General features: G+C 40.7%; 3 protein-coding genes across 3 annotated transcripts in view; all 3 read right to left on the bottom strand.

Annotated features, from left to right (window-relative positions):
• epg5 (ectopic P-granules autophagy protein 5 homolog (C. elegans)) overlaps window positions 1-5,125 on the bottom strand; it is a gene marked incomplete in the record, with an annotated part of 31,657 nt that extends 26,532 nt beyond the window's left edge. Inside the window, 6 exon segments of the mRNA XM_014014446.1 lie at window positions 26-133; window positions 238-374; window positions 462-660; window positions 2,303-2,563; window positions 2,717-3,457; window positions 4,588-5,125. Coding sequence (XP_013869900.1) covers window positions 26-133; window positions 238-374; window positions 462-660; window positions 2,303-2,563; window positions 2,717-3,457; window positions 4,588-4,641 — 1,500 coding nt within the window.
• A 248-nt stretch (window positions 5,126-5,373) lies between these two features.
• Window positions 5,374-10,107, bottom strand: LOC106521747 (protein limb expression 1). Its single transcript, XM_014014448.1, has 6 exons — window positions 9,780-10,107; window positions 9,207-9,406; window positions 8,156-8,296; window positions 7,978-8,073; window positions 6,800-6,877; window positions 5,374-6,454 (listed from the first exon to the last, which is right to left on the bottom strand). Exons 1-6 carry the CDS (start codon window positions 9,850-9,852, stop codon window positions 6,005-6,007), a joined length of 1,038 nt encoding a protein of 345 aa, XP_013869902.1. The 5' UTR covers window positions 9,853-10,107; the 3' UTR covers window positions 5,374-6,004.
• A 743-nt stretch (window positions 10,108-10,850) lies between these two features.
• riok2 (RIO kinase 2 (yeast)) overlaps window positions 10,851-11,880 on the bottom strand; it is a gene marked incomplete at its 5' end in the record, with an annotated part of 5,306 nt that continues 4,276 nt past the window's right edge. Inside the window, 1 exon segment of the mRNA XM_014014447.1 lies at window positions 10,851-11,326. Within this exon segment, the coding sequence (XP_013869901.1) occupies window positions 11,165-11,326 (162 nt within the window).

Below are 11,880 nucleotides of genomic sequence, written 5' to 3' on the forward strand. Positions count from 1 at the left end.
ATATACGTATGTGTCCCTGTTCTACCTGCAGGAAGGGTGTAGCCCACTTTCCCACCCCAGCAGGACAGCATAAAAGATGGCACAGCAGGTAAAAGTGCTCCTCTGATCCTCCAACGTGCAACAAGATGATGACCTTGCAGACGGTAAAACAAGAACATGTAAAAAAAATTAAAATCCAAACTATAAAAAAGTCTCAATCAGGATATGATGACGTTTGAAGCCTGGTGTTGTGTTTACCAGTCTCTCCAGCCACTGATGGATGTCCATCTGTAACTGTGCGTCATCGAGGACTCTGCGTGTGAAACTAAACAGGACGCTGATGGCCTCTTTCAGAGGTTGAAGAGAACAAGGCTGCGAATGGCTGCCAGAGTAATCTGAAAACCAGAGAAAACTTCACGTCAGCAGTTCAAACCCTTCCTTCACTGAGACCCCGACACGACAGAGCCGCCTAAATGTCCCACCTTTGAGTAGGCGATGCAGGTAGGATTCAACCTGCAGGCGTGACAGCAGCGCGGTGTAGGCATGCAGCGCCACCTTCTGGTGGAGCAGCTCACTGCAGCTCTCGAACAGAACCCGCAGCTCGGCCAGGACGCTCGGGCTAAACTCTGCCTGCTGGAAACGGTGGTATCCACACACCTTAGACTGGTCTGCGCACACACCCTGCAGGGAAAAATCACAACAACAAAGCACTCAATTGGTGGGTTGCAGATGATGTAGCATTGATGTCATGAAATGCAGATGGGGGACAGGAAGTAAATGAAGCCATGTTTCCTTCTGTTGATTCAGTGTAAAAATGCCTAACCTCTGTGCCATGTACGGTTGTTGCAGCCGCTCTAATCAGGAGATATATCAACGTTTTTTTTCATGTTCTGAAAGTAGTGTGTCACAAAGGAGTTAAATTTTAAAAACTTGCAGAAAAAGTAGGACAAAAGTGGATCAACAATCTACAGCTAAAAACAGGAGGTGCGGAAACAAACAGTGCAACAGTTTGCAGCGACCACTTTATAACAGGTCAGGATCGTATTGTTTAAATCATATTGTCAGATATTTTCCTGGATAGTTACTTGAATTTGGGTTTACAGAAACTAAATAAATTATTTGCAAGTAGATCCAAGCACATAGAAATAACAGGAGTTAACTTGTTGTTAGCGTTAGCAATACCATTGTTATCATAGGCTAACTATTTAAAGGGGCAATATCATGTAAAATCAACTTTTTTGAGTTTTATATCATGTTATAATGTTATACTGTCATAAAAAACATGTCCAAAGCCTTGCTTTGACTCATTCATRCATATTTGAGAAATCCTGCAGCGTTTTTAGGAAGCCATGCTGAGGAGCAAAACGACAGGTGGGGACCAGAAACGCCCCTGGGACGTGTCTTTAAGCCAAACTTCCTCATGGCAGAGACCCCCCCCCAACACACACTCACACACACGGCCCGCCCATGACTCCTGCAGGGTCTCATGTGAAAGTGAAACTGAAACTGTCTACTGAGCTCCACTACTTCTCACTCAGTGAAGCTCTTTTCAGATTCATAACACCTTTTAAGGAAATTGTATTTTCAGATGCCAAGCACACTGCATCATAGCACCCCCCCACACACACACACCGAAATGGGCGAGACAGAAGCGGAAGGAGGTTCTTAAAGAGACAGAGGACAATTTCCAATTTCAAGGCGTTTAGAAGAGGAAGTGATGAGAAGATAAGTTTATTTTCTATTTAAACATAAAAACAGCATTTTAATAACAGCTAAAGGTGACAGATACTTTATTATGGTAAATATATGCCTGAGAAACACATAATATTGCCCCTTTAAAATAGCACAACTCACCCAGGCAGAAACAAGTCAAAGCCATTTAAATTTTCTTTGGATCCTTGACCCAACATGAAACTAAATAATTGTAGCTTTGAGGCTTTGAAAGCTTTCATCTGGCTCGTCGTAGCCTCATGTTATAATATGAGGTCTGCAGCACCAGCTAGTAGTTTATGTTGAACGCCTCAACACCGGGTAAATCCTCCAGATTATATAACAAGTCTTTTTTTATCAAGATAATATGAGTCATATCCTAAATGTATGCATATTATTTTGCGATATCTTGTCTGCACCAGCCCATTTAGGGCATCAGCATACTTGCTGTGATCCATTTCGCTGTGTTTTGAACCAAAGCAAATCACTTCCTGCCCTCCATCTGACATTCACGCGTCATCCGGGTCACGTGACTGCAACCCAGCAACACTCAGCTTTGTTTAACGCAGGACTTTATTTACAGATTCAAAAGAAAAATAAACAATAAAAACACCTGGAGCGTGAGCTGCTCGTCCCTGAAGCTCCAGAGGCGATTCTGTGTGCTTCTGCAGTCCGACGACTGCGTGTGCAGCTGCGTGTGCGCCTGGCTCAGCTGTCTGCGGCAGCGCCAGTAGTTCTGCACTAGTTCAGTCAGCTCGTGGTTCTCCTGATGGGCCAGAGCGCAGAACTGCGCGGCACAGACGTCCACGCCTTCCAGCCACGCTCGCAACCCACCGCCCGGCTCCCAGACACTCAGCTGCTCCAGTGAGAACGCCTGAAGGAGAAATGACAGGTGAAAATTAAGACGAGTACCGGTAGATTATTCACAAAACAAACGAATTGTTTTAATGAAGTAACTCGTTTTACCACAATTAACAGAAGACGCACAGCTATTATATAAAATTATTTATTATTCACGTTCATGTACCTGCATCTCTGGAGCTGTTTTGGGTAACTCGGGGTACAGTTTGCTCCCCGAAAGCTCAGCTACACATTTCAGAGGCTGCAGGCTCAAAGGAGAGGACTCCTGCTCAGGAAGCGCCAACACCGCCGGTTCCCTTCCACAGTTTTCCACAGCTTCCTCACAGAGTCGTGTCACAGAACCCCCCAGATTAGGAAGCGACGGGTACAAAGCTGGGGCACTCGGGTCGTCAAACTGAGCTGCAACAAAAGGCTGCAAGTCTTTTTCCGGCTCAGAGGTTTGTTGTGCAACTTTAAGTTCAGTCCCTGGAGCTTCCACCCTGATGTCCTCTCCTGCTTCCTTGTTTGACTCCGTTTGGAGAGTTGTCTCATTTGGTGTCACTGCTGACAATTTCAGACTCGACTGTAGAGTTGCTGTTAAATCTGATGTACATGTAGTCGGCACTGAGGAGGTCTGCTGCGTCTCAGCAGGAAGCTGGGATGGCTGTGCCRCTGTGCTGAAGGTTAGGACAGGATTCTCCTGCTCCTCCTGGGTCTCCTCAGGCTGAGGAGGAGAAGAAGGAGGCAAACTGAGGGGGATCTCCGTGAAGTCAGAGCTGGAAACCTCATGACAGAGAGTAGATGGAGCTGCAGCTCTGGCTTCACTCAGGGGGATCTCCGTGAAGCCAGAGCCGGAGGCCTCATGACAGAGAGCAGGTGGAGCCTCAGCTCTTTTATCTTCATCAGCCTGTTTCTGCTTCCTGACCTTCTGAGAACAGAAACAATCAGACAGAAAATTAACTTTGCTTTACAAACCACTCATCATGTCCACATGTGAAGCACATTTTATCAGAACTTATGATTCAAACACACGTGTATATAGGCATGCATTGATTATTTTTTATCTTAGAATATTTCTTTAATCACATTTCATTTCCAAAGTTTAAATAAAAATTTGTTCAAAATGTAAGTACTTCTAAAACAAATGTCTCTATATTACATAATGATTACACCAATGACATATAATTGTATCACAGTACTGAATTTCTTTATTTCCATGTTTCGATGAAGCTAGTCTTTMTTCTAATCTTTTAAAGTGGTCTTGGTCGATATTTCTTCTAATAGTGTTTCAAAATATTTCTTTTGACTTCGTTGGCTATTTTCCCATMCGTCACAATTTTGGAGAGGAATGTTTTTGCTTGTTTGTTAAGCCACTTAACTATAATGAATCACGACGAATCGTTCAGGCATAAAAGACGAGCATTACAGACACTTCTTTGCTAAGTTGTCTCTGTAATGTGTGACTTTTTGTTGCCTAAATGATTCATAATAACAGCAGGACATAATGAAACATGTTTTAAATTTATTTAGTYGAATCTATAAAAAGTACCAAAGACCACAAATGGTGCTTTTGAGTCAACAAGGGGATTCCTAAAAAAACAAAAGAAAAAAAYTGACATGGTCAACTGAAGGATGATGCACCGCTCAGGTCCTGGGTCTGATCTTTGCTGGATATTCTTTGTAATATTTTAGAAAAACATAACTTTCAGATACTGTTCACTACTGCAGAGTTTTCCCAGACCTGACACATTATTTTTGAAGCACACTGCACAACATGTTGTCATGGTCAGGTACAAAGACTGAACAGAAAATGTGTGRAAAARSMAMCMAAAARKYYWAARKWAAAAAAATTAAAAAGGTTTTCAGAAATCCTGGAAGCCCGTCTCCTTGAATAAATCTACTTTAAAAGTTGGAGTTGATAAGGGAGATGTGATGGATGCAAAAACCTGTCCAATGACACAATTAGACTTGTTAAAACTGGTCCCTTATTGATCTCTATGTGTGGGAGATATTAGCAGGAAAACAACATCATGATAGGTCAGTTCTTGGTGTAATCACCTGAGACTTTCYGCTGCTTTTGCCTTGGCTCTTCTTTGTTCTTACAGCCTCCATTTTAAGTTCCTGATCACATCAGCTCAGTTCACGGCCTCCCGAAGAGTCTCCTCGTGGAAAAGATCACTTATAATCTACCGATCWGCTACAAGTCATCGTATGTTTTTCTTTTCCTGGATAAACAGCAAACAGAAGCCCGTCTGTGCTGTCAAGATAAGGACTGCCCCAGGTTGAAAGAATATTCACTGACAGCTTAGGTCAGGAAAGCAACGTGAAATATCTTAACGTGGTCATGTTTTCCAGAAAATGTATTTTTAAAGAAACGAAACCAGTCCAGTGTTCCTGTTGTCGATGAAACTCCACCAAACAAGGCGAGCTAAGCTATGCTAACATTCAGCTGTTCGCTCGTGCCGCAGGCTTTCAGCTCTGGAATGTTTTATAAATTCTTGTTCACATTATTAAAACACGATGTGGACCCGTCGAAGCCAATGTCACGTAATAACAGTCCTTGTCTGCTGGTCGGCTGTCATGTTTTGTTTTTGTCTGTTCCAGGAAGAACTCGCAATCTGGTCACGTGACTGCTCCACCCCTCTACAGGATCCGACAGAGGCCAAAAAGCATCATACAAACRCGTTTTATTTTATTAGACGAAAAACAAGCTCAAGATGAAACTTTTGCGACGGCTCAAATACAAAAACAAAGGTGAGTTGTAGAAGGAACATTTATTTTTATTTTTAATTGTAAATAGTTATAAATTCGACTTATCTTAAAATTATGACAACAGGAACACTGTTAGCTTTTATGCCTGGTTTATTGTAAAAGTAACACAACTCAGCATTTCAAATAAGCTGTTCATTGAACAACATGAGACACTTTAAAAAAATACAAATTACCTTACATTAATGTAGTGAGTTTTAGTATAAAAGAAAACTTACAAGCTACACATGGAGGAACTGCGTGAACAAGAAGGGAAAAGCACTGGAATGCAGAAAGGGTTAAATAACAAACAGACAAAAGTTAATAAATTTCAAACTCTACATTATATATTCATAAAACACAACAGAACTGAGCTAAAAAAATGCATTACAGCAACAACAAAAGCATTCCTCTTAGAAAAACTTAGTTTTAAAGTATTAACACATTTTGAGGGTTTGATTAAACTGAACTGTAGCAGTTTTGTTTAGAGTTGCAAGGTACAAACATTAGATCTATTAGGTTTTGTTTTCATAAAAAATGTAGTTTTATAAAAATTGTAACATGTTAAACACCTATAGTGTCGAAACCCGTTCCTGGTATTATCAAACTCAAACATTTACAACCCACTGACCACAAATATGTTCTGTTTTCTGCAACTGCCACATCATCTCAAACGGAAACATTTATAACTACATTTTATGATTTTGTTTATAATCTTTTCATCAATTTATTCAAAGTTATTTAAAGGCATAAAGATGTGTGAACACGGTGAAGGGCTTCTACGGGGCAACTCTGTGTTAAAACACTGTGTTGTGTCGTTATGAAGAGTTGATGAAAGACCGCAGGAAGAGGACATGTGGATCTYTGCATCCTGGTTGTATATTATGTGTAAAGGAAGCTGTTCTTGCTGGCTTGTGTAACTTGGCGACTGGTCAAAGACATCAGGTGGGTGGTGAACATATGCTTGGCTCAGAGCCAAGCTAAGGATCTCTGTTTTTTCCTTGTAGAAGCGCAGCTCTGTGCCTCGACGTCGAGCCAGGACCAGCTCCCTCTGCGCCACCTGCAGCTCCGCTCCAAGTAACCCTGGGGACCTCTGCTCCCGTCCCAGCCAATCCAGAGCCATGCTGCTTCGCAAGTACTCATCCAGCCCCCGCTGAGAGTAATAGGAAATCACACTCTGAAACAGGGACAGAAAATAAGAACTACATCATAGCAGAGRTGTTTTATCAAAATTTGATTTTACTAAAAAAAAAAAGGATCATTAGTGTCATTGGAGTGGAACTGTGCTGTAGGTAATACAATTGTGTGGTAAATTCTTTTTTTTTTGTCATTTATTTATAAGAACAAAACACATTTTCAAACAATATTTTAACTAKTTCCTTTCAATGTGAAAAGCAAACTATGTTTTAGTTACTGAGAAGTATTTTTTATGCAGTTTCTTTTCTGCGAGTACATAATGGGTTGTTTTAGTTGTGGTCTCGTGGCACCCTTCCCTCACCCTGATAAAAGTTTAAATTTGTACCTGTCGAGAGCACTGCCTTTCCTTCAGAGCCTTCAGTGTCCCGTTCCAGTGCAACAACTGGAAAACAGTCATCATCTCCTACAGAGAGATCAGCGTGTGAATGAGTCAGTACCTGTTACTGATACAAAGGCAACATTTTACATTTCAAGCAAAACCATGCCGGGTTGACACAAGTCATACATTTCACTCAAGTTTCACTATAAATTATAAACCTGCYGGAGCAGCTGTCCTGTGCTGGTGACATTCACGTTAAACATGAAACGATCTAATGAGACACAGATGGAAAATTAATATGGGCGAAGGTGCAAACCTCATGTTTGAAACTGTGCTGGTTTTAGGGGGTCTAGATTCTAGTGAATGTGCGTGTACATAGTGTGCGTTTTCTGTGCATTTCTCAGGTCTCCATTTTTCACAAGTTGTAGCTGGATGGAGGAGTCCATTTCCTCCAACTATTAACCCCCTGTCTGCAGGAATGTTTAACACAAAGGTAGAAATATTGGTCATAGTCTAATACTGAAGGTCGGTGAAAACTAGGAACATGATGAAATTGTTAAAGTGCCTGTGACATGCATATCCTTCAAATACAAAAARTCAAAGAAAACATCTTTATATTTAAGAAAGTTGGATTTTGTCCCATAACTGGCATATTTTCWCTTGAACTTGGCTTAGCCAAAGTGAAACAGGAAGTGACATCAAAGAGGAACTCTAACAAAAATAAACTCTCTGGTCTTTGTTCATTGAAACATTATTTGAATTCTGACACTTCTTCACCTCTCTCTGATAGTGACTCAAAATAATCTTAAGAAACATCTGATTCTTCTCTACAGTCTGGGTTATTGGCTGTTGTAGCAACACTGTTCACATGCAGACATTCCCCTTTGACATCACTTCCTGTTACTCCACAGGCAAATATCTCAACAATTGTTCATCTCAGTGACATGAAATTCACTTTGCAATATTTTATCAATGTCCTCTTTTAAAAAAATGCATACGTATGTGTTAAAAAATTTAATGTCACAGGCACTTTAAAAGGCTGTACTCACTGTTTGAATTACTGCTTTTTATTCAAGTAGAAAGTTTTAGGTCTGTTTATTTGTACAATTTATAAAATCCCAAGAGAAAAGACAAAACTGTGACATAAAAAAAGTAACATTTTGCACAATGAGTTTCTGCTTCACCTGGAACTCCAGCATGCTCCTTCCCATGTAGGAGTGGAGCAGCAGATTGTAGGTTCCTATACTGGTGCTTGAATCACACGCATCGTCCAAAGAGACCTTTGCACAGACAGCAGCACAGATTAATGAGCATTTTTGAGACTGATCATGCTAACAAACACTCGCAGTTTCTCGCACTCACAGCRCTCTCTCTGACAGCCTGGCTCAAACTCTGTGTGATGAAGTCCGAGCTGATTCTTCGACAAGGCAGCTCGTTCACGAGCGAGTTCATCAGAGCCACACGAGCAGCGTCCCTGCGAGCCTCCGCTTGAGTGTCACATACCTGTGGATAAAAGGGGTTCAAATGTAAAAGAAAAATAAAGCGTGATGGGAACAAGATGGAAATTTACAATCACTTAAAAACAGAAATGTCTGGGTCAATGGATGTGCAACATACTTTTCCAGTTTTGGATGATTTTACATGTCAAAACAGCTAATTCAGAAAACATCGCTGWTGAAGTGAGGACACTAGAGGCATTCAAACACAACCAATCACAAGACCTTCTCTGAACTGATGTGGCTCCTCTTTGGGTCACAGTTGTCACACAAAATGAACTGCTATGTCAAAYATAAAAGATCCACTTGAAAATAAGAATTTGTCATCCCCATCTTGACTTGACAAAGTGTTTCTTATTTTCCAAAAGAAGCACTTCTGTCCAGTGATGTAGAGAGGTACAGAGCAGATTTACAAACCCAGCATCTGARCCCAACAGAGTAGCTTATCCACTGTTGACGAGTTGTTTCATATCAGCATTCTTTACACCAGAAGTGTCCAAACTACGGCCCGCGGGCCAACTGTGGCCTTTTATTGGCCACAGCAATACATTCTCAATGCATGCCAGCAGTTTGTGAAGGATTGCGTAATCCAATGTGAGTTTTCTTTCCATGGTGGCAGGTGAGTCTCCTTCCCATATCTTCATGAAATGGCTCATCAACCTTTAGATCAAAGCTATTTCTGATAAATGTTTACTACAAACAGATTAGCAGCTGATTTATATTTAAAATAGAATATTTAGAGCTGATCTTGCAKCAAGCAGGATAAATGATGTTTCATTGGTGGTGATCACCAAAAGTAACATTACCAGCAGCAACTTTGAGTCATTTTTTTAATTAATTTTTTTGCAATAGAAGCATGCAAACCAACCAAGCGAAGGAATGATAATAACCAGCAGCAGTGATGATAACAAACCCACCTTATAGTTGCCAAAGCAGCTTCCTCCAGGAAGTGTGACGTAGCAGATGTATGGAGGACCAGGAGAAGGTGCAGACTCGTACAGCAGAAGGCTTTCGGTCTGGATCTTTCCATGAAAAYGGTCTGATTCACCAGGTGGATCACTGAGCTGAGCTGCCTGCTTCTGCTCCCAGAAGTTATGGAGAATGGCCACCACATTCACTGCATACATGGATGTCACACTGAGAAAACACTTCAACTAACGATGTTGGTGTACAAAATACTAACCTTTCATTTAAGCCTATATATTTATACACAAAAGAATATATGGCATGCCAACACTCCTTTGTGTTTATGTAAAAATGGAAGCTGAAGGAGATGCCTCAGAACTTATTCAGATCAACAAATTTCCAGCATTTGAGCTTAATCTGATTCCCCCATTCTATGCTAAAAATTACAGCAATGCAACTTGTGGTAGAAAGGATAACTTAGACATATGTGAGTAATTTAAAGGTCAACACCCCAGAGTCCCACAAAATCAAAACAAATATGTTTTTTTAAAACTAAAATCAAATGTAATTTTAAAGCAACTTACAGTCTTTAGGGCTGGTGTGAGCCTCACTGTGTGATAGGTATGACATGATGCTCTCCTCACAAYTCATCTTCATCCCAAGTTGTGTGCTGTGCTGCCACCAAAACAAAACTCTTGATAATTAGCAGCCCCCACCACTATCCCAGCTCAGGATGGAGGGGTAAAGTCCGAAGCACGAAGGCGTCTGCACCACTCTCAAACTTCGTCACTCCCTTCCTCCTCCACGGCAGTGTGAGCATCTCAACAGGGTTTCTCTTTTGAAGCAGACCACCTTTGTCACTCTCCCTGCCAATTAGCTCAGAGGGCCCCTCGCTCCCTCAGCACATGCACACAAACAGAGGTGTGGAGCTGGAATGCAGAGCCCCTCCCCTCTGGCTGTGCAGCTGGCTAATCCCTGAACAGAGCTGGACAGTTTAAGACCTCCACAAAGTTGCCAAGTGAACCAGAAATCACTATTCTTTTGCTTTAGAAAACAAAAAAAATATGATTAATCCATTTGATTTCTCAAATTAAACAGTAATATCTGGCATCTCTGGCATCCAAGTGGGAACTAGGATATGTGGGGGGAGGGATTTTTTTTGACTTCACACTCAAATTTAAACTAAGTCTGGGGTCTGAGCTCCATTCAGCCTCTTCATTGTGAATGGCTTTTGTTCAAGTGGGAATTCAACCCCTTTTCTTAAAACTTTACACATAAATTAAGCAAATTCTGAGRAAAAAGTGGTTCCTGAGCTGCTAAACTCTCCTGATTTTCGCCTCGTGTCAGATTTTATATTTACATTGCAGGTRCATTTATTGCATCTTAAAAATTACATTTTTTAAGTCCAATAGTTTTGTATTAAAGATTTACTATTCATTGCCAAATATCCAAGCAGAACATTAACTTTGAGAAAAACACTCTATTTACAATCTTTGTTTACTATAGTCATATCAAAATTTTGTGTTTAATAAATAATTAAAATAAGTTTTACTACTAGCAAGTATTGTTAGTTTTATAAGTGYAATAACGTGAAATATTTTATAGATYTTTCCAWTTAATCCCATTACTTTAACAGACAACACAGCTCAGCAGTCAGTTTGACTACACTGTAAATAACACCCCTTTAATATAATAAGTGGTCAATAATTTAACTGGACTTTTTATAAAACAGACCACAAGTTTCATGGAGGGTATGTTTCAACAGAAAAAAGTAGAAATACAATCAGGTGAATTACTTTTGTCAGTCCTCTTTGATTTCTCCACAACAGTGGGAAACAGATTAGTGTCAGTGATTCTCCTGATAGTTTTTTTTCCCATCCATGATGTAGTTAAATTATTCACAGGAGATGAATCAAAAGCTTGTTGACATKAATTCTTTGTCCATCAATAGTCCACCCGACGTTACAACTTATTCCCAGAAGGAGGCGCTCTCAATGCTGGACTTGATGGTGGTTCGGTTCTCTCTTCTGGATTTGGTCACCAAGTTGGCCTCTCCTTTCTGCAGACGCCTCCTCTGTGCTGACTTCTGCTCTTTGCTGAGCTGCCGGCGCACTTTCTGACGAACGACCTCCTGCAGGACGAGCAKTGACATCAAGTTAGTACAGACTGAACATGCTCACTGTTTGGGTATCTGCAAACACAACATCAATATGTAGCTATCCATCTATCAATCCATCCATCCATCCATCCATTTTCTTTGACCACTTCTTTCTGGATCACTGCTACTTTAGCAGTAAAAAGTGTATGTACAGTTTTTGTTCTACTGTAGTTACATTGGGCCTCATGCAAGAACATGTTCGTATTCTWATCCTAAATTTCTCTTACTTTTATTCGTATGAAGGGTTTGTACGAACATGTCACGTCAGATTCAACAAACTCTTCTATCTTCCTGAAAAGTGTGTAAATGAGCTGCGTAAATTACACCTGTTTGTATCCAGCTACACGTGCACACGAGAGGAGATTAGCATAATTACCACCTCAAAAACACCATATAAGGCTATGTTTCCTGCCTCAGATACAAGAACATGTCACGTCAGATTCAACAAACTCTTCTATCTTCAGGAAAAGTGTGTAAATGAGCTGCGTAAATTCCACCTGTTCGTATCCAGCTACACGTGCACGCGA

This window comes from Austrofundulus limnaeus, unplaced genomic scaffold (assembly GCF_001266775.1).
Source record: "Austrofundulus limnaeus strain Quisiro unplaced genomic scaffold, Austrofundulus_limnaeus-1.0 Scaffold114, whole genome shotgun sequence".
NCBI lineage: Eukaryota > Metazoa > Chordata > Actinopteri > Cyprinodontiformes > Rivulidae > Austrofundulus > Austrofundulus limnaeus.